The 23,350-nt window shown below is 35.7% G+C and overlaps 1 protein-coding gene across 7 annotated transcripts in view; it reads left to right on the forward strand.

Moving 5' to 3' along the window:
* The window catches only part of LAMA2 (laminin subunit alpha 2), a 332,349-nt gene that overhangs the window by 77,062 nt on the left and 231,937 nt on the right, over nucleotides 1-23,350 (forward strand). For all 7 annotated transcript variants that reach the window (XM_079297887.1, XM_079297888.1, XM_079297889.1 and 4 more), the window contains exons 2-4: nucleotides 1,814-1,984; nucleotides 6,078-6,190; nucleotides 19,461-19,703. In XM_079297887.1, coding sequence (XP_079154013.1) covers nucleotides 1,814-1,984; nucleotides 6,078-6,190; nucleotides 19,461-19,703 — 527 coding nt within the window. The remainder of the gene's footprint in view (nucleotides 1-1,813; nucleotides 1,985-6,077; nucleotides 6,191-19,460; nucleotides 19,704-23,350) is intronic.

Here is a 23,350-nt window from a genome sequence, read left to right on the forward strand (position 1 = left end):
AGCTCTTTTTGAAGGATTTATTCTCCTGATGCCATGTACTGCAATTCTTTGCATGTAAGATCATTCTGTCCTTTGTATGAGGTTCACTTTTGAGGGCTTAAAATACTTAGTTCTGAACCACATGCCAGACTCTTTGTTAACACTAAATGATTACTGGCTTCTACACTATTAACTTTGTACAGCCTAAAAAGAGAATAATGAGGCTGTCAGTCAACATAGGAAGTTCCACAGCTATTAATTCATCTACTCTACTAATGCTTATACAGATTTTTACCATGTGGCCCCATCAAAGAAGGCAGAAAATACCAGTGAATGCAGTGAATAAAAATGCATTAACAACTGTAGAGATTTTAAAATGTGATGAACATGAGCTTTAATCTATACAGAAGGACCAAGCTACGTGATCAATAAAATCTCAAGTATTGATTGACTGCACAACTTGGACAGGCTAGTAACTAATTGGCTCTCTTGTTCAAGCATTATATTTACACATGGTTTTAAAGTGAGCGTGAGAGTCACTAACTCACAATGTCAAAGAACAGCTGTACCTTGACCAGCCAAGCTTGGTAATTAAATGGCACACAGGTTAATTGCAGAGGCAAGCAGGAGACTAGTGTTAAAGGACAGAAAGGAGTCATTTGAAGAGTGTTGTCCATTTGAGGAGGATGAAAAGAAATGCCATTATAAAGGGAGCTTTACCAGAGTTCAATATTGATCAATTCATTTTTTATTAAAACTTTAAGTTTCTAATGGTATAATAGTGTTGGAAGCTGAATGAATTGCAAAAGAGTGAGTTTTGGGCCAGTTGAAATTGCCATAAAATGAATCTAAAAGTGATCCCAAGAGTCCATACATAAGCCTTTTTGTTGGTTGGTTGGCCTTTTTTGTTTTAACATTTGCCATGGCATATTTGCTTTTGAAGATGCAAAGCTGGTTGATTTAATGCGAGGGTTACTAATATATATATTCAACACATGCTATCAGTTTGTCTCTGTGGATCAATTTATTACGGCTCAAAAGTTTTGATCAGTACTTAGTGGGAAGGACAGTAACCCACCTTAATGAATATTCTTCATATGGTTTATGATCTTTATTGCTTACTGCTACATATGACTTGGCTCAGCAGAGCACTCAGACATGCTTAAATGCTGTGCTGAATGAGAATTATAATACATCACTCAGCATGTGCACCTGGAAGAATAACAACAGCACTACCATAAAAGATATGATGTCGTATATATTACTTTCTTCTTGAGGAAAGGGAAATATGGCATATGCTATTCCTGTTGCTGGATGAATTACCCAGCTGTTCTGATGACAAAGGTGTCTATGAAGTCTTAAGCAGAACAGTAACAGGGTGCTGCAGTCTGTGGAGGAAATGTTCTTCCATGGAGATGTCAGCAGAAAAGAAGAATGATAAAAGAGTTTTCATAAGTACATTGTGTAAAATGTTACATTGGCCAGTTGGTAGGAATACAAGGTTTGATTGTGAAGCATAAAATTTTGTGAGGCTTTGTGTGTTTCTGTACTTTCTCCTTTGGCATCCTGCTGTTGTTCATGATATAACCAGAAGGTACCAATTTGAATTTTAGAAGAATGGGAAGAACCCCATCAATATAATGGCTTTAGTCTGATGTCTAAATTCTGGATACACATCCCAAGTTGTTCTTTATTCCTTCCATAGCTGTTGAAAATGAAGGCTTTTACTTTAATGTTGCAACATGTGTTACATTCACTTGTGATTATTCTGCTAAAATCACCTTGACTCTTGTGCTTTTGTTTATGATTTTATTTTATTTTATTTTGTTTTCAGGACTGTTTCCTGCAGTGTTGAACCTGGCTAGTAATGCTCTGATCACAACCAATGCTACCTGTGGAGAAAAGGGGCGGGAAATGTACTGCAAACTCGTTGAACACGTACCCGGGCAGCCGGCAAGGAACCCTCAGTGCCGCATCTGTGATCAGAAGAGCCGTGTTCCACACCGTATGTGTGCTGTTTTCATTTTGCTCCTTGGAAAGGATTTTTTCTCAAAGGGTGTAGATACTCAGGAAAAAAAATAATGGTGGTTCACTAGCCTGATTCCTGTGAAATGTGTGTCTCTCTTTAAATCAGGTGAACCATCCCTTCTAAGGTATTTCAAAATCTCTTTGGCCACTCCTCCTACTGAACTTTCTGATTCAGGTACTGAAAAGCAGAGCACCTAAACTCAGATTTTAAAAAATTAAGTATCTACAGATGTTGTTGAATTCTTTTGATATACACTAACCATGAGTAAAAAACAGCTAACTGACTTTTACCTGCATACCTACATGTGGAATTTGAACATTTTGGCCAATCAAAGCAATATCTGAAATTCCAGTAAATTCAGTTTCCCTGGGCTATTAAAGATAAAGTAATGGAGTACTGCTTGTTTTAATGTTTAGTTTTTAATATTAAAATAGATTTTTGCTAATACTGCTTTCTTAAAGATTACATGGAAGCAAAATCAGTTTCCAGGTATGAATTTGTCATCATCTTCTTCAGACATGTTTATTCTGATAGTTGAGAAGATTAGAATGGAGAAAAATTCTAAAATTTCTAAGTCAAGTCATACGAGTTTAATTTTGTATAACCTTGCAGTGAAAGACACGAACAGCTTGAAAATTATTAGATTTTCATGGGTATACTGGCACTCTAGATGGTGGAGGACATAGGGATACTTAAGACAGCTTTTTAGTGAAATGCATAAAATGCTGAAAGAAGCCAGACACAGAAGCATGAAGATAATTATTTTTTTCCAATTGTGTTCCAATAAAACTTAGCTCAGATACATTTATACCTCATGACATTTAAGCATGTGCTTAAAACCACAGGATAAAAAAAAAAAAAAGACATTTAATATGTCTGCTAGTTCCAGACAGGATGAGCTATCTGTGGCTGTAGCTTTCCAGACAGAAGCTTTGTTTGGATTCTCCTTAGAAACTTCCTCCCATGGCCACACTTTCTACTATGGCTCACTAATTACATCACTCCAAATAAAGTGTTTTTCTAAAAGCTAATCTGCATCTCCATGCAGAAATTCATGTTATATATTTCCTAAGTTCAGTGAATACAAAGAATGGATTATTACTCCGTTTTTCTTAAAAAAAGTATTTTACCTAATTAATTAAGGGGTGATGCTGCTGCTCTATCTAGTTTCTACACTAAGCTATCTTTTCTTTCATTCTCCTCATAGGTTTTATCTTTTAGAACTCTTGAGTGCATGAATTACAGTTCTCTGAATTCTTCCTAGAGGCTTTCATATTTGTTAAAATTCACCTGAGCTCTTACTAGCACTACATAGAGATCCAGGTTTGCTTCAGAATAATCATATATTCTTGTTCACGTTATACTTTGATACTTCCCATTGCTAATGGTGAAACACCACTGAGGACAGTTAGTTGTCAATTGCAAAGTTTAGATGCTTTCTTTTCCTGCTGAATTGCTCCTGATCTTATATTTGTGAAGCTATTTGTAACTTTCTCAGTGTAGACTATCTTAATTTATCTACAATCTATTTTTTCCAGATTGTTTTCCATGTTTCAATGCCTTCTTTAACTGCAGAAACTGCCACCTTCTGAGGGAAGGTCATATGATTTTCTTAGCAATCAACATACACGATTATGTTATAGCAGTGTGTTTCACTCAGAGAAGAATCTAGGTTTTGGAAGCATTCTGACTGGCAGAGACTGTGCAAAAGACTTTCCTATTTTACAGATGGATATTTAGAGACACATGCACATTACCCAAGTTTTTTTCCTATATGAAGCTTGCTTATTTCAAAAATCAAATCTAAACCAGATATATTGTTTTGTCTTGTCTATGATGTTGGACAGTGTATACTAAAATATGTGTATACACTCAGACATATATATGTGTGTGTGTGCATATAAAAAACCCCATCTGAATTATTTATATCTATGTTTCCTTGTTCCTACTCTCTTCTAAACTTGTCAGTCCAGCTTTATAATATCTGATCTTTTTGACAATCTTATCTCATTTTAAGGTCTTTAAACATTCATTTGGCAAAGGAAAGTGCCTTGTTTAAACAGAGATGGCTTGTTAATAGGAGAGCCATGTAATATAACCAGACTTTAAATGATCCCCCTGGAATGTGTGAGTCTGGAGTGCCTCCCCTTAATTACTGTAGTAGGAAATGAACAAAATTTCCCTGGTTAATCACATGTGAGTCCAAATTAAAGTGCACAGTTTGATGGGCTCACTCTCAAAGTTCTCCCTCTTGCCATCCATCAGGGAGGTAGGTCCTTGAACTGCATTTGCAATCCAGTCCTTTTTACAAATTTTGTATTTTCCTCCCTTACCTCTTAAATAAGCTAAACATGCCAGCAATTAATCAATTTTCAGATTAATTATGATTAAACTTTCATAATGGTGATTACAGTTAATTCATCTCCCAATCCTCCTTCTGATGATTTGCCTTTATATCAATTTCATCCAAAGAGATTTTGATCAAAATTTCCAATTAGACAGCTTCTGTCGCAGTCACCAAAAAGCCCTGAGTTTGATTTACACTGAGTTTTGCTGCCACTCATTTAAAACCAAGATTTGAGAAAGTGTTCAGAGCTGTGGGATCTGTCAGCATGTAAAGTATAGGGCAGGTTTTGCTTTTCTCTTCAATATAAAGATAAAGCTACCTATAGCTTTATCAGTTTTAGTACCAGAATTCTGACTTGTAAATGTTGCTACCCACTAATACTGTTGAATAATATTTAAATGAAACTGTTGACATTTTCAGTATTAAAGGTTTATGCCTTCACTCATTCCACAAAGCACTTCCTTTTTTTTTCACTATCTTTAAATATGTCCAGGCATTCTGGCTTCCCTTAATGAGCTGGGACTCCTGTCCTCCACTGGTGGTTGATATAGCAAAAAACCAGAGATGCAAAGACTATCAGTCTGGCTGGTCGATTTAAGTAATAATTAAATAATAAGTAAATTAATCAGTTCATAAAGTAATTATTTGCAATTCTAGGCCCAGCTAGTAATGAATCATATTCCACTTTTATACCAAGAAAACATGACAGTTCTGAAGTAATTCTTAATAAGAGGGGTAGGGTTTTCTCCTGATTCATATTCTTGCAAATAGAACTTGCATAGAAGAAATTTCTTTATTTGAATTTCCTTTGGGTTATTTTCCTCATGATGTACAGGCTTGCTCTGGCAAATTAGGGACTTCAAGGTATAGATCCTTGTACCTTTTAAAATTCTGATTTGGTTATTCTCCATTTTGTACAGGAGAGAAACACAAAAAATAACCTTCAAATATTGAGTGTGATTTTTCTCAGTCTAAATAGTGCTAAATTACTAAGTAAGCAAACTTTGATAATGTAGAAGATCTTGAAATTCAGGAAAAACTCAATTCTATAAATAAATTTGTATCCTTATTTAGGATTCAATTGGGGCACTGCAGCAGAGTAAAATAGACATGAAAAATAATGCATCTTGGACTATGATATGGATTATAACCAAAAAAAACTTATATACATGTATGTGAGTCAGAAAGTTTTCCATTTGAGGAATATATTCTGCAATGATTTCTGAATCATTTCCTCTGTAATGATTTGTGAATTATTTCGAATAATTTCCATATTACTTAGAAATGCCAGTACCAGTACTGCTTTTAATCTCTGCTTTTCTTTCACTCCATATTCCAGGTTTTTGCTTTGTTGTTTCTGTTGCAACATTCACTAAGTTTGAAGTACTTGAAACCTTGGAAGAGTGCAGAAAGTGTTTTCTTGATTTAATGCCTGCATTTTCTGTAGCATTGGGAGAGCCTTCTGCAGTTAGATGTTCTGAATGACCTTCCTGTGATAATAACCAAAATTAAATAGCTAACATCAGATCAGTAATAGTTCCAGTAATAATAAGCATGACTGGTGGCTCATGAGTACAAGAAAAGTTGATTTATTGTTTTTTCTTTTTGAAGTCCTGACTTACTAGTTTTGTAGTTGTCTTCAAATCTAGATTTCAGATCTAAAAATAAATGAATCTTCTAATAACCTTGAAATTTATTTATATGTTTCTCCTATCCTAACAGAAAGACACCCCATAACAAATGCAATTGATGGCAAGAACACTTGGTGGCAAAGCCCTAGTATCCAGAATGGAATTGAGTATCATTATGTGACCATTACATTGGACCTCCAACAGGTAGACTTCTATTTGTTTGTTTCTGGGCTTGCTGTCTTGCATGATAGATCAATTGGATTATCTGAAATTCTTGCTCTGTGATTCTTTCCTGTATGAAGACATGACCAGTTTCTCCTATAATTTTCTATTGTTTATGATATGACCCGTTCATTGTAACATAATGTGCCAAATGAAAAAAATAAAGTTTTTTCCTATATATTTTTAGGAAGTCATGCTGATCTAAGTACCTTTTATCTCTGAAACTGAACTACTTGGATGGATAGGGATTTTTATACCTGGAAGAGCCTTTGAATCCTGAGAGTGTTATTATAATTCTGGCTTTGCAGGCAGAAACAATCCTACTCTGTGTTTTTTGCCTTATAAATGCAAAAGTATTCAATGTGCATTTCTCTTTCAAGCAGGAGAGCTAAAACTTTTACAGAAGCTTGAGAGTAAGATCCTTTGCATTAAAGAGGTTTGGGGGTTTTTTTTAACATGTCTTTTACGTTTTCAGAGTTATTTACTGATTTGCTTTTTCAGCAAGGAGTTTTGCCTCTTGTTGGATGGGATCTGTTAATATGCAAGTTGCTCTTGGGCACTGGAACTAAATTCCCATCCTTGTTTTCCATCACCCTAGAAGTTTTAGTTGTCTGTTTAAGTCAGGTCTTCTAAACTGGGGCTTTACAGCTCCTGCTTTTTTCTCCTACTGTTTGATTATCTAGATTATCATCAGAAATTAGCAAATTTATGAATTTCTGAAAGTTTTAAGTTTTCTTATGTATTGAAAGCTAGCAGCTAAAGGGTCACTGATGATACTGGAGAAAAAGTATGGGTTGTTTTAATGTATTTAAAAGGTTTCTTCATGTGCCAGCTGACAGCAGTCTGAGAATGCTGCACTGTGTGTGGCGTGGGTTTGGGGGTTTTTTGTTACTATTTTTTAAAAATGAGACAAGGATCAAGTCTGACCCTGTTTCTTTTCCCATGTCCTATTACTAACTGCTCAAAGGAAACTTGGCAGTCCTTCTGCAGCTCTAAAGCTGATACCTTCTCTTGAGCCCATTCATTTGTTGTTGGCTGGAATAGAAGCAGTGTTGAGTTTTCTGTGGATGTCAGAGAGGTAGGATAAGACCTTGTGTCACTAATGCTATCTGGCACACCCTTTATGGTCTGAGTAACCCATGTAGTTAGGAATGCATGTGATTTTACTCACCACTGTACAGGAACAGAACAAGTATTGTTCCCCAAATTGTAGTAAAAGGTCTGCTGCAATTTGTATGGCTTTTGGACTAGTCAGTAAGGAGTAAGTGTGTTTGAGAAGTATTAGGAGTTTTTGTTTGCTTATCCAGGAATTTCATAGCAGAGCATTATACACCATTAAAGTAACTGGCAGAATATGAAATTTCTCTTTCAGCTTTTTTGTGTATTAGTCACTATGACTGTGAAGGTCACCAGATATCTCTGCGACTTCACTTAAAAGAAATTTCATTCTTTACCTTTGGCTTTTAGGAGATTCAGTAATTGCTATGTTTGTGTTGATGAATTCTTGCTTTAAGTATAAAAATGCTTAACTTCCTTTTGTGAGGTAGACCTAACAAATGACAAATCCACAAGTAATGGACTGAAAATTGCAGAAATGCATTAGTTCTTACGTTATTACTAGTAATTATGATAGTACATGGAATGCATTTAGCAATCCAAATTTCATGAAAAAAATCAGGAAAATAATTGCAGTTTCCTCCTTTTTATAATGCTTGGCCTTTTGGGGCAGTGAACTTTTTTTTTCTTTACTCTTTTATGCAGGGAAGCCATATAAAAATGATGTGTACTATTTAGCAATAGCTAATAAACTAGACGAAGTAACATATACTTAATGTTAGAACAAGCCCAAATATTATCAGCCCTGTTGGGAAAAATGTAGTGTGGTTTTTTTTTTCTGTTTTCTCTCAACAATTTAGTTTTGCCTTAATACTTACAAAGAGCTTTTATCTATATGGGGGCTAGGCTTCTAATTCATTGAAGTACGCTTGAAATCTTCCCTCCATTATTATTAAAATATGAGTTGAAAACTGGAACTGTTTGGTTCTGAGCATCTTTGGAAATTTGCACTTAATTCTTCACTTTTTCCCACTTTTTAGCCATTATAACAAGTCTCATCTATATCACAAGAAAATCATGGAACTCCATTAATACCTGTAAATGTGAGATTATTTTTACAGTGCTTTTCATCCAGAAAGTGCATAGGAGGTCAAAAATACAGATTTATTTGGGAGTTTCTCACATGAATTTAAATGGAGGTTAGAGTGACAGGTTGAGCTGCCTTGGTAGACCTGAGTTTGAAAGGGGGTGGTTCACAGATGGGCTAGGTTCCAAGAGAAGCTGATTGCTGTTCTGCAGCTCTTAGTCTGGCTGGGGTGGGAGGGTCTGTCTGCTCTGCCATTAAAGTGTTGGGGAGCTGAAGTGCAACAGAGGTACTTCAGATCCCAAGTGCAACGTTTAGCAGGACTGAAAATAGGCCTTTTCTCCAAGGATTTCAGAGCAGGGAGTTGGCAAAACAGAAATGCTTAGGTATCCAGGGACAACATATTCCCTGTAGTCATGCTATTCCCAAATCCTCAATTGGTCTTAATTTCACAGTAGTGTGGAAGATTAGTAGAGTGTCTTTAAAGAAAACTGGCAAATTCACAGGAAAACCAGTTGGCATTTTGATGTGAAGTGAAGTGGTCAGCCCATCTGTCTTTGATTTCTACACACATCAGGGTACTTTTATTAAATTCCCAATTACTCTAGGGAACAAGGACGTTGGCAAAATTCTTGATGCTGCTCAGATACATGTACTGGGAGCATATTTGTGTGGATTTAGGTATTTTTGCTATGCACTTAATATTTTTTAGTTTATGTTAATTGTAGATGTGTAGAATGCAGGTGGACCCAGAGTTAATGTTTTGGCAGAAATTTCTGGGTTTAATAACTGTCTTAGTTGCCTTAGACTGTGGAGGATCAGTTCATCCAGGTGATGCTTTCCAGGCATACATACGTGAAGAAGAAGAAAGTAATGGACACTCTACAGAGCATTGTAAGCTGCAAAGAGCAAGATTAATTGCTTAAGCTGTGTAGATGTTTCTCTCTAAAACACTTGCACTTTATCAGGTTTAAGTTCCCTAATCTCTGATAGCATCCAGCTCTTTTACCTTATCTTTTCATCCTGTTCTCTACCTGTCTTCTCTACGAAGGCAGGAAGGAGTCTAAAAAATCGTGTTCTGACTCCATGTAGAAATCACTGCAGTCACCATTTCTTCCAAAGGCAGTCTCAGAACACCTGTTACAGGAGTGTCATACAGCAAACTGGTGGCCCTCTATAATTAATATTTTTTTTCTTAAAGAGGAAATAACCAGGCCTTTGAGTCTTGGCCATTTCAAAGTTTTTGCATGATTTTTGGATTCTGGAACCACCTCTCTGTTATCTGGTTTCAAATTCCTAGTGGAACCCTTTGTTTGGGTGTTTATACAGTTGAGCCCCACAATAAGGTCCAGTTCAACTAATCCTTTAGGGATTGACTGAAGGTAATCTTACAGACATAGTGAAATAAGAGGTAAATTGGATGATATTTGACAACATTGCTTCTCTTAATACAAAATCGTAGTATATTTTATTTTAACATAACAACAAGTAGCCAGACAGTGGCTAAGGAATCAAAACATATTGAGCAACAAAGCCATATTAAAATAGCCTTTACATATTAGCTGCATAGTCATATAGGGATATGTATATCACTGGGCAATATTTGGTTTAATGTTATATTTTCTCTTCTCTGGAATATCAAAAACATTTTCCATTGGGGGAACAAAAATTACAGCTAGCTTTCTGTTTAATGACTTCTGATATCAAGTACAAGAACAGCTAAAGGAATGAGGAGGAAATTAACTACAGAGTTTAGTCCTGACATATAATAACCAGTTTAGCAAAATGCTGTTTGGTCTGTGTTAAATTTCTACATATGTACAAACACTTTGTTTAGCTGTTCAATTAATATTTCCCTTCTCTCTTTCACCAATAACTGTGGCCTTTAAATGCTTTCAAAATTTTTTTTATAAAGGAAAGGTTTAACGTCTCTCTTCATCCTCAAACCAGAAAGTAGTTTAACAGAAAGGAAGTTTAGTCCAAACTTGGACTTTTCTCCAACAGATGACAGTCAGTTTTGTTCATCTTCAAAAATGTTTGTCTAAAGAGAAAAAGTGAAAAAAGCCAAAGTCTGTTGAGACTATCACACTGCAATTCCCTGACTGCTGCTCCTTCCCTCACTAGTGAAAGGGATATGTTTTCTGTACTTCTTGTTCTGGCACTGGCATTTGTTGCCATGCAGGAAAACAGATGTACCTTGGTACTGAAAACTATGTCTTGTTTTGTTTTCTGGGGTGTGGTTTCTGCCAGATCAATTTTCTGATTTGGCTTGCCTGTGTGAGGTTTTATTGCTAGCTTGGGAGAGCAACATTCTGTGTTGGATTCAACATTGTAAAACCTCAGAGTGTACAGTACTGACCTGTGAGCTACAGTCCAAGCCTGCAACATAGAGCTGTCATCCTCAATATTAATTTTTTTACTATTTCATGCTCATAGAGTTATGAAGATATGTTTTAAAGTTATGTAAACATTTGGGAATTCAGAAAATAAATTATCTCAAAACTAAGTCCAGTTTTCTGGCTCAGTTACACCTAAGTGGTAAACGAACTGTTGAAGTGACAGCCAAAAAGAGATGCAACTAAAACCATGAAAATTAAATGTTGAATAATTTTTAAAAAGAAAAAGGAATTAGATGTCCTGTTTTCATAAAGTCCACAGCTAACACTTAGACAGGTATGTCAGTTGCAATACTCATTATTTTTTTATTTCTTTTTTCCATTACCTTCATAGAGTTGAATCTTAACATTTTAGCGATTCTCTTAAGTTTTTTAGTTTTAAAATTTGCTGGTAATGAACTAATTAGATATATACAGAATGAAAAAAGTGTAATTTACCTTTCTGATATTCTTATAAATAATTAATAATTCTATTTTTTTACGTTAATAAATAGTATTTAATTCTAAGTCTTTTTAGAGCAAATATACTGGGCTTGAAGTCAGTTTATAATAAAAGCATTTGAAAAACTAAAAAAAAAAAAAAGAGAAGAAATTTCATATAAATATATCAGTAAGAATTTATTGTAAACATACAATAATGTTGTATATTGTATATACAATATATATTGTATATTACAATAATATTGTAAACATAGAAAAAATTATTTGTTATCATGAAAACAAACAGAACAGTAGTAAATATTTTGACATTACAGTGAACATTTTTAAGAATTTCCTGGTTTATATACTATTAGCAAATTTACTTTAGATTATGTATCTTTCCACCTTGATTTCCAATTGCAGGAGAGAGAGAATATGTGCACGCTAATAAGTAACAGGTGTTACGTTACCTAGGGCTGGCTCCCTTCTTGTCTCAGAATAAAGTTTTCCTCATTGATATCACTCAGAAAAAAGCATAAGGAAAATAAAACTTTATTTTTCTGCAGTTAAGGTCTGAGACTGCAGCTCTATGCCAGCCATAATTCCTGAAGAGGCTGCGGCATGAAGCTTCTAGGTACTCTAACAAACAAATGTTAGTGAACTGACTACCCCGCAGCATTAAAAGAGCAGGTTTTTCATGAGTCATTCAATTGTACATGGAAAGACTTTTCTCAAATGCATTCTGAAATGCTAAGAATCCATTATTGTATTGAAAGATGAATTGTAATACCCCCCAAACAAAGTGATGTAAGCTGGGTTGGGAAGTTGTGTGAACAATAAATACCCACAGGATTATTTTGCCCATTTTCTTTATGCTCACCACTAAATCAGACCATAAATTTATTTCTTTGTACTTAGTCTGAAAGATTTCTAAGTAAGCAAATCCTTTCAGCTTCAGTTCATAATACATGGTAACAAAGATTTTGAACAGTGTTGAGAATTTACACATTTTCTTTGTGGGGTTACTTGCCTTATATTTTCCCTGGATGACTGTAATACATACACATTCCACTTTTCTAGTTTTGGCTTTAAGGAAGGGAGCTATTGTCCTTTGCATTCAGTGACAGATATTCTGGCATGAATATGAGATTGTGTTCTGATCTTGTATTGTTATCAGTTTTGGTTCTAAAGAAAATTGTGGACTTTGGGAGAATGGTGATGTGATAAGAGTTTCATAGGATTCTCAGTCTTGAGCAGACTTTGTCATTGATATTGAAGATATATGTTGTCTTTAAATAGTTTATGATGAATAACAAGCTTTTTATAAGTTTTGCAGATGATGATGGTTGTGAAATAGTGCTTCTGCTGTGATAGGCACATTAAAATGTACACATTTGATATGAACAAGTGAGAGCTGGAAACACTCATGAGCTGCATGGAAACATCACTGAAGGAAATAAGAATGATTGAGTCTGGATACTCTCAATATTACTGGATCCAGACTGAGTATCAATTCTTGGATCTAGAAAATGAATAAAAAAGGAATTTTTTTTTTTTGTGTGTGTGTGCATTTTAAGCACTGAAATAGGGGAAGAACCATTTCTGTCCTCCTCTCTTTTCCAGGTTTTTAAGAAGGGTTTGGATATTGGCATTTTCATAAATTTTCCTTTCCTCAAAATAGTCTTTCTCCGTAAAAGAAGTGCTAAACTTTAGAAAAGAAAGAGAAATTGCTTTCTGCTATTATTTGAAACTATTGTGAAAAGAGATTATTGGCTTCAGCCCTTGATTCTGGTATACACCAGGCCAATGATGAGCAGCAAAAATAGTCCAGAAAGCAGCTATTCTTTGAGGCCTTCACAAACAGCTGAACAGTTGGTAATGGAGCAAACCAACCGAGAAAATTACAAAGAACAAGTTGACATTGACAGAAATTTTACAGGTTCTGACTCCTTCCATTTGGCTTAATGTGTCTCAGAGAATCAATAGGTGGACAACTTGAGTACTTTACCATTTGACATTGTATAAAGTGCATTCTTTTAATAGACTTTGCTTTCTTTTTTTTTTCTTTTTTTTTTTTTTTTTTTTTTTTTTAAATAACACTTTGTACTTGTAACACGAACAAAAGTTGAGAAGTATTAGTACAATGTATTTTTTGTCATGGAGAAGAAAGTGTTCTTGTGCCTCTCTAGCAGTTACATACATGGAAGGGAGAAAGCTGGGCTTTCTCTCAGTTCAGGTATTTTTATAGTTTTTTTAAAACAAATGTTCTATAGGCATCACCTGAATGGGACTGAGCATTGTACAAAAGGGAATTTTTCCCTAACTGGAAAAGATTAATTTGTACCTGAAATGGCTTGGTTTGGAGGCACCCACCTTAGAGCTTTTCAAGGTTGGCTGTGATAAAATCTTTCTCAGTTTTTCCCGTCAAGTGCTGTGAACATCTTAATTTGCATGACATTTGTAGCTGCAACTTTTTGTAGTTACAATTTTTCTGGACAGATGATGCCCTGCTAAAATTGCTCATGACACTGGAAAAAAAACAATCTATATTGGAATCAAGTGTGTGTTTCTTTCAGCCCAAATTCCCCATCTGGTAGCAATGTTTCAATTGGAAGCAGCCCAGAGGAACAGGAGCAAAATTGTCATTAAAAGCAAACTGCAGCATGGTGGGAGATGTTCAGCTCTAAACTGATATTAGTGGAATCCTGCTAAGCATGATTTTTTTTTTCCACCCATGCCAAAATTTTCAATTACAGAATTTCTAACTGTGAGCAGAATATTTGAAACCATGGCCACTGTCTTTCTGGACACTGATCGAAAAAATACATGCTAGATGCCTATTTGAGGAATCTGTAAAGCCACTCCATTTCTAAATAAGGTTTTTTCTCTATCTGAGTTGGATGTAAGACTAAAAGGAGAAGATTAGTTGTTCTTATACAGCTAATTGTATAAAAACTCTTGCATCAAAACTGTCTACTCTTTCATGCATAGTAAACCCAAACAATAATCAATAACAGTATCTGTGAATTGAAATATTACAAACTTCATAAATTGGCCTCTGAGAACACAAGGAACTGCTTCTCAAAACTCACAAAATCTCTGCTTCAATTCATGAGGAGTTGGATTTGGTCTGTTTCATGTCTTAAACCTTTAGGAGAGGCAAATCCAAAATGAGAAACAGTGCAAATGTGGCATTTAAGATGCATAACTTGCTGCATATATAACAATTGTTTTCGAATGTGAGTATCAAGATAGAAGTTAATGATCGAGGAGCATTTTTGCATTGAGATTCTGTTTATATCAGTGATTTCTGATTCTTGGTCACCTATGGTTTTAGAAGTTCAGACTCCTGTCTGTTTTCACATTCAGACTGTAGCAAGGCTGAGCTCATACTCCTGAGAGAGTGAAACATGCTCATGTCTGGACAGAGCAACATAAATAGTGTTCTGTCAGCCCCCACATGAACATAGACACAGCACAGCCTGCTTCACCCTCTTCTTCTTCTCCAGATGATCAGGATTAATGTCTACTAGGGGTGTATACATCTGTGGACGCATCCAAGGCATGTAGTGCTTCAGTAGCTAGCCTTAGATAATCTTTTGAAGATCTTGGAGATTTACAGCCCCACTCCAGTTGCTGGTTTTTAGATCTCTTCTATTTGCTGAGCTTGAGGTTAACTCTTACCCAAACACACCCACTAAAAAGAGAGAGCACACCTAAAGAAGGTATTTAGAAATGGGATTTAGTGGGAAAATAGGATAGACTTCAGCGATTGAGGTCAGGATTAACATGCTGATCAGCCAGCTAGTTGCAGTCAATAGGTTCCTTTCATCTGCTTTTCCCTCTGTCTTAACACTTGTTCCTTCTTGATCCACCTTGATCCCTCCCTTTCTCTACCTCTGTTCTGTCCCCTAAATGACTCCATGTTAAGTGTCATCCCTGCATGCAATCCCTTTAACACATCCCATAATGAATTCTGCTTAGGCTTTCCCCTGCTTCTCTTAATGAGGGGGACTCCACGTAGCTAATAACCCCCTTTAACCTCACGGTGTTCTGAGGTAGCCTTGACTCATCTGGATGGATTTCACACTGGGACAAGGGATGTCTGCAGTGCTTTTTCTACCTCTATCAGCACTTTTAACTAACTGCTTAAATAAAGCTGTGTCATGGTAAAGGTCATATGGTATGACAGTATTTATACCAGCCTGTAAGGAAACAAGTCCTTGCCTAAGTTTTGCACTATTCTTGATGGAAGAATACCATGTTTACTTGGACACTGAACTGCAATAATAATCAGCAAAATAATATAACTACAGTAAACAAGAAGATATAGAGTTCACACCAGGTTGTTGATGGAAGCCTCCATTAGCACTAATAAATTATTCTATTGAGAAAATTAAATGGAAATACTTCTGCAGAATTGTGTGGTCCATTTTTTTTTCTCTGCTTGTATTCTGATTTGTGTGAGCGTTTTCTAACCAAAGGATTTATTTTTTAAATGGAAACACAAGTGGGAGTCGGACACAATGAGATTTCTTGCTTCAGTAGTTAACCCTATGTAGATTAATGATTCACTTCAGCTCTATCTGAATAATATTAGTGTAGCAAATTATCCTGTATAGTAGGATGCACTTTTCTATGTCTTATGAGGCATTCACAAGAAGGTACAGTGCTATAACTTACGGAAGTGTTCCTACAACATGTGCTTCATAGTTCTAACTGCTGAGACAATTACCGGTGAAAATGAGACCAGAGACTCATTTTGTTTCTCATCTTGAGGATTATGTTGCCTATAATTTGGGAAAGGTTTAAAGGACTATTTAGACTATTTTCCTCCTACTCCCATAATTATACTGCTATGGTCACATGAGCAGAACAAGTAGAAAAAAGCACCAGCTGTGCTTTGGCAGCTGTGTTAATGTCTTTTGCATGCTCCCAGGCAGCTTTGTATTGCTCCATTTTGCCATTTGTATAAGCAAGCTTGGGTGTCTAGGTTGCATTCTATTGGACTTATACAAGTCCAGATGTGCTCTAAGATCGTGCAGTTACCATGCCAATTAACATGTGTTAATCTGGTGCTATCTGAAAAGTGAGCCAGGTGTGCTCCATCGATTACCCCGTGGGAGTAGAAGCTCAGTGTTACAATGTACTAGGAAGGTTGGCTTCAGAATACTGAATTTTTTTGAATGTGGAAACAAATGTAAGAAAACTCAGTGTTACATTAGGCTTTATTAGTTTTCTCATGCCACTAAGTGCTTGCTGGTTTTGTATTTGCTAAACAACTCCACAATAAAAAAAGAGTTTCTCTTTTATCTGGAGAAGGACATTTTTCCATCTACTTGGAAAGCCAGCATTACTTCCATTACATTGATTTGCTTTGAGAATAATCATACAGCTGCCATTAATTTTAGTCTGTTTGTTGTCATTGCCAGCTTGCTGAGAAAGCACAGTAAAATATGGCATGCATCATGATTGCTCTCTGCCTCATAGCACTCTGGTGAGCTGGTGGTGCCTGGTGTAGCTGACTGAGCTGGGGAAACCATCTTCTTGTGTCATGCTAAAACTCCAGCTGTCCCCCAAAGGAAAGGTAATTTTAAAAAGCATGGATTAACATCCTATACTGTCTTCAGCCTAGCCCTAGAAAGATCAGGAATAATATTAACAGACCATGTTTTTGATGCATGACACTTTTCATGCATCTTCCTTTGTCTCTAATTAGCAGTAACAGTCTACCAATATTTAAAAATATTGTTAGTTCCAGCTCTGTTTCTCTGTCTAGGAAGTTAGTGCATTGCAATATCTCAGTTCTTCAGTTACAGAAGAAAATCTTAGAGGCTGGGACAGTAGTAGTCTGGATCAGGTTGAAAACTGTAGCTGAATTGTAGTTAAAACCAGCTCTTAATGTATATTCTTTTATTTACATTAAGAAGTCAGATTTAGATTAAGAGAAATTAAATCCATTCCACTGTGATGTGCAATATGCTCTTTACTCCCCACTGTTTGGTGGGGTTTTTTGTTTGTTTGTTGTTTTGGATTTTCTTTTTTTTGTTTGGTTTTATGTTTTTCAGTTTCATTTATAGAGGATGCTAAAAATAATGAAAGCCAAAGGTATATATTAAATTACAGTGCAGCAGTGAGCTGTCTGAATGCAAGAAACAAGGCTTCAAACACATCCTCTGCAAAATATGCAGGAAATGTTATTGGAAGAGGGCTTCAATATGAAAAGTCACTGTAGAAAGTTGCACTCTCCCATACAGCCTAGTATTTCAAAGCAAGCATACAGAAAAAAACTTCCTGTTGATTACACCTCTTGGCCCCACAGAGCCAATGCAGCCAAGATGTTTAGCATAGCTAAATGCTTTTTTGGCTGTATTTTACAATGAATCTTTCATGAAATTTTAGGACTTCCAGAAAGGCAACTGTATGTACATACACCTGTGATTATGAATTTATTGTGAGATATGTCCTAAACCACGGATCTTCCACAGTAGAAGCCCTAACAATGTGTTTAACCTCAGTTGTTACCCATTCAACATACATGGAATAGTCTTATTCTGACAACTTGAGGTAAATTGCCTATGTAAAATAAATTTTTAAAAAGTATTTAAAAATATTGTGTGGTGAAATCTCTATTCTGTAATTCTTACATTTCAAAGAGCTTAACTAGGGGAACAGTTCAGAGAGATTTGTAAATGTTTTGCTTGTCTCTGATTATTGTAAAAAGTATTAGTAACACTGATCCAGGATAGTTAAAACTATAACTGTTTGTGGTCACAGTGGAATATAGCTGTAAATGAGTTTGAGAGAAGAAAGGGAATTTCTGAAAGGGGACAAGTGGTTGTATGATTCCTGTTGGAACAATGGACCAAAACACAGGTTTTTTCATTCTCTGGAATGTTTATTTAATGCTACTGAAGAAAAATATTGAGATAGTAATTTGAGAAGGTACAGTTACAGACATACACTATAGATTGAAATAAATACAGTCTTGCCCATTTCTTATTCTGAAAAACTTACACTAAAAAACTTTGGCTGCTTGTGTTTTATTTTCCTGACTGAAATGATTGTGAATCTTACCACATTCTCAGCATCTGCACAGAAGGCAGGAATGATAATTGGAGATAAATATTTTCTATGTCTCCATCATCAAGTATTCAGGAATACTTGCTGTACACTGCCACGTAACAAATTTTCTATTTTGCAGTAATACTGATGGGTAATAAAAAACAATTCAAATCTTCTTACTGTTTCTTTCATTGTTTACTGTTGGCTATTCTTTCAGTAGCTTTACTGGTTGTCTAAGCATTCACGAGATTTTTGTGTGGACTAAATCTGAATCTTGCACTTCTATCTTGCAGTGACTGTCCGAAACAAAAGCTTTAAGTGTTAAATTAACACTGCCATGATACCCTCTGGAATCCTCATATGCAGACTCACAGCACTGCATCTTAAAAATATTAACTTGATATGCATTCTGCTTTTCTAATAGAAATAGCTGCTTCTTTTCCTTGGATTAAGTTCTACCTCTGTAGCATATAGCTGTTAGTAGGTTAAAAATCAAACCAGACCTGAATCACTAATGTGTGCCATTCTGCAATTGCAAATGTATTTGTGGTTTGCATTCCAGCAAGTGTGTACACAGAAATAAACCTTGATAAATCAATTGAATAGACAGGTAAAATGGACTATAATGAGCATTGATTATATGCTTGCATTCTGTTCGTAGTGGTGTTTGATGTGTCTCTGTCCTGTAAAGCTTATTCATGGTCACAGTGCTGAGTTGTCTGATTGAAACAAGAATGTTTTATAGAGTGATTTCAGCATTATGTGATTACCTTTCAATAGCTTAAAACTGTGTTTTTCTTTAACAGAGATAGAGTTGTAACAGTTTGGCAACTCTTAAACCTTGTGGAAAGTGTATGTCTCTAAATACACATAAAGAAACAATCCCATTCCTACAAATTGAAAACACTTGTAAACAAACTTTGCAGACATTTGGCTGAAATGGCAGTTTAGCAATTACCTACTAAGCTATGTGAAACTTAAAGTACTTTGTAATTGTTTTAAAAGTTTCTGTTGGCCTAATGCAACTAGTTTTCTTTCCAGAAGTGTTAATGGAGAATTGGTTTCTGTAGTTTTAGTGTTTCCATGCAATCCAAGGCCATATTGCATTTCTAGGGGGAAAGAAAATAGTCAAACATTAGCGTATTTACTGTTCTTATGTTGTTAGCTATGATGAAATTGGGATGAATTTTTGTGTATTTAGCTGTATTTTAACAATTCTTGTATTTTTCAGGTTTTCCAGATCGCGTATGTTATTGTGAAAGCAGCGAACTCCCCTCGTCCCGGGAACTGGATATTGGAGCGTTCGCTGGATGGAGCAGACTATCAGCCCTGGCAGTACTATGCTATCACAGACAGCGAGTGCCTGACACGCTACAACATCCATCCCCGGCCTGGAACCCCCTCCTACATAAAAGATGATGAAGTCATATGCACTTCTTATTACTCCAAAATCCATCCTCTGGAAAATGGAGAGGTAAGATCAGACGGTGTGCCCTACATAACATGGGAGAAAAAAAAACCCTTTTGTTGATTGGCAAATCTGCCTTTGGTAGGCAGTGTGTTTTGGTGCAATTGCAAAATGTGGAGAGAATCTATTTGCAAATTTTAAAAGCTCATCTTACATGGTCCTTTATAAATGCACATAAGGTTCAGTCTAATAAGAATATTCTACCAAGTAAATCAAGAAGTAAAAGAGTTTATCAGGTAAGCAGTCAGTACCTTCAGACAACTTTACGTGCTTGAAATATGTTCCCCCTTGTGAACAAAGGTAAGAATACTTGGAAAAGTCATGGACTCAGTGAAGTCATAAAACACTTTTCTTTTAGTGTGTTTTCAGTCCTTGTGTATAACCCAGGATGTCAAATAGTAATGATTTTAGTCAGAATTTAACTTAATGCCTTAAGAGCTGATCCTCTGCCCCTTTTTATACCTATTCCTTCTCCTTTCAGAGGCCTGTAGTATTTTAGCTTAAGTCCAGGCACATGAATCATGGACCAGTCATTTGTTCTAACTGAGGGTGTGGAAAAGATGTAGTGGACTTGGTTGAAGGAGCAAGACATATGTAACACCTGTAGCTGAAAATGCAGTGTTCTAAATTGCTTCAAATTGTGCGAGGGAAAGCCATGTGTACCACATTCCAACTGCATTTTTTTTTTCACAATTCTTTCCCAACACTTGGTCTGCAAATGAATTTTAGTTTTTATATTTATCCCTGTGTTATTATCTCTGTTCTACTTTTTAATGTTTTATTTTTGTATAAATAAGTACAAAACTACTTTCTTCTGTTCCCCTAAATGCAAAGCAATATTCACATGCAAAATTGTTATTTTTGAGTCCTGGATATAGATATGCATATTATGTTTATGTTCTCAAAAAATTTACAATGCCCATTGCAAAAATTGAAAAATTCAGCTTTCTGTGAAAATACCCTGTTGATACACTTTAAAAAGATATAACCTTGAATCTAAGAGAGTCTCAGATTATCAAGAATTCTCAGATGGGAAATCATTTTCAGTTCTAGGAAAAATTGCAAGTACTTTGTATTTGTAGTTGTGCTTGTATCATTAGTGCTTGTATCATTTGCATGGGTATTTGTTCTTGTAAAATCTAGCAGGAGCAGATAAAGTGACACTAACAGAAATAGTGCATATACATGTGCTGTATTTTTAAGCTGTTCCAACTGGGTGCTTTTTGAGGGGTGAACAGAACATGAGTTAGCAACTCATCACTTGCAAAGAAATTTTATACTGTTTCTTTGGGAGACTGTGTCTGCACTGAAAATATTATGCAAAAGTATTTATTCCAATAATTAATTTAATTAACATTGTTCCACTTATTTGGCTATCCAGTTCTCTCACAGGCATATATTGATTCCAGTACTGTGCTGTCTTCTTGGTTAAACCAGTGAGTCTCTGTGTTCCTCACTGGCTGAGCTAAACAGAAAAGAACTTTATTCAGCACTCTAGTATATATCCATGACTGAAGCATTGGCTTAAAGCCTACTGAATTGAGTGGAACTTAATTCTGATATTAAGTGTGCAGTTAACAGTTTTTACCTGGGCCTGATGTGCTCTATCCTGAACTTAGTAAATTACCTGCATCTGATAGGTGGTTTCTTTAAAGACAAAGGTGACTTTGAAGGGAGGAATGCATCTGTTCCATTCCACTTGGCCAAGGGGAGTTGTTACATACAGGCATATTCTATGAAAGGCATGGGATAAACCCTAAGTTAATCTTACCTCCTGTAGGTAATTATTAATCTGAGATGTGGCTGTAATAGAGAGAGAACAGCTTGGAATGTAAAGCCTAAATATTAACCTTTCTAGTGATTGGAAGAATATCATTCCATGTGAACTAATTATTTTACATATTTAACAATGCTCTTTTCATAAGTAAACCACTATTTTCAGCTGTCTGAGTAGCTGAAGGCTGCATTATGAAGTATGTAGCATTTACAGAGAATTAACCCATGTTAATTAATTTTCACATTTTGTCAAACACATAACATGAAAAATAGAATTTCTACCAATATCATATTTACTTGCAGTTGCTGATGGTATTTGGCTCCTGGTCTTTGAGTGGAACCACATCTGCATATAATTATCTTTCTTCTAGGAGAGTAATTTTGTTCTGTGAATCAGATATTGCAGTCATCTTGTAAGACTGACTGAGTTATGAAATGTAAATAAAGTACCTTTGCTTCAAACCCCATGAGTTGCTTGGGCACACTGTTCTGGTGTACACCCAGAAAACCTGATGAAGTGCACAAGGAACATGGTTGGCAAGCCAGTGCCAATGTCAAATGTGCATCTACAGTACTGTCTGAAGTTAAAAGTTGTCTAAGTTGCCATCTTAGAAAAATCAGAATATGTTCTCCTCATGTATACTTCCAATGAACATTTAGTCAATTACCTGATTCATCAGTGTGTTTCCAGAGATGTTCATTCTACGCCAAATATTTTTTGTCATGTAATACTATTCCTATTTGCAGCAGTAATATTATCTTGGCCAGTCACAGAATTAGAAACAACATCAGCCAGAAACAACAAAGCCAACAAAACAACAACAAATAACCCAATGTGATTTATCTTCAGATCTGTGTAACTAGTGCAAGTCTAAGTCAAATGGGAACAAGCAATCTATAGACCAGGGATTATGCACAAAAAAGTAATTTTATTGAATTAGCTAATGGAAAATTGCACAATGACAACTTCCAAATGAACAAAAGTAAGAAACTCTCAAAGAATTTTCTCTAAGAGTGAAAGAAAGATTCCTAGCATTCTGGTTTCCATACTAAGGTATCAGTGATAGCTAGAAAAACAGTGTGTCTATACCATACTGGCTGGGGTAGACTTTTAGCAAAGCTGTTTTCACAGCATCATGGAATGGGTAAGAACAGAAGGGACCACAGTGGGTCATCTGGTCCAAACTCTTTGATAAGCAGGGTCATCCTAGAGCACATGACACAGGATTATGTCCAGAGAGTTTTTGAATATTGTTAATAAGGTAATTTGTTCAGTGCAGTCACTGCACAGTAAAGAAATTCTTCCTCATGTTTGGGTAGAATCTCCTGTGCATCAGTTTCTGCCAGTTGCCTTTCATCCTGATGCTCAGCACAGCTGAGAAGAGCCTGGTTCATCCTCTTGGCATCCACCCTTCAGATACTTACATGCATCAGTGAGGACTCCTCCCTCTCTCATCTCTTATTGAGGCTGAACAGGCCCAGCTCCTTCAGCTTATCTTTGTAATGGAAATATTTCAGTCTCCAAGTAAATATAAAAGCTAAAGCTTCCCAAAACAATATTTCAAAACAAAGATGAATGTTCTTCTGTCTCAGTATCCCCATGCCAGCAAAATAAGGGAAAGATATTAGTTCACCTAATGAGTTATTCATTATCTTTTACTGAACTGGTGTTTTATGCTTTAACAGTAAAATCTAATTTATTTTTTTCTTTTTTTTTTTTTTTTTTTTTTTTTTTTTGAGTAAGAAAGACCCATTTATGTAAGGATTAATACTGGTGATATGAGTCTGGTATTTTCAGGCAAATAAGAATGCTTATTTTGTTTTCATCTTTATTTAAACACTGTATAAGAATGTCATTTCTTTGTTTCTTTATTTCT

Source organism: Erithacus rubecula, assembly GCF_903797595.1.
Source record: "Erithacus rubecula genome assembly, chromosome: 2".
Classification (NCBI taxonomy): Eukaryota; Metazoa; Chordata; class Aves; order Passeriformes; family Muscicapidae; genus Erithacus; species Erithacus rubecula.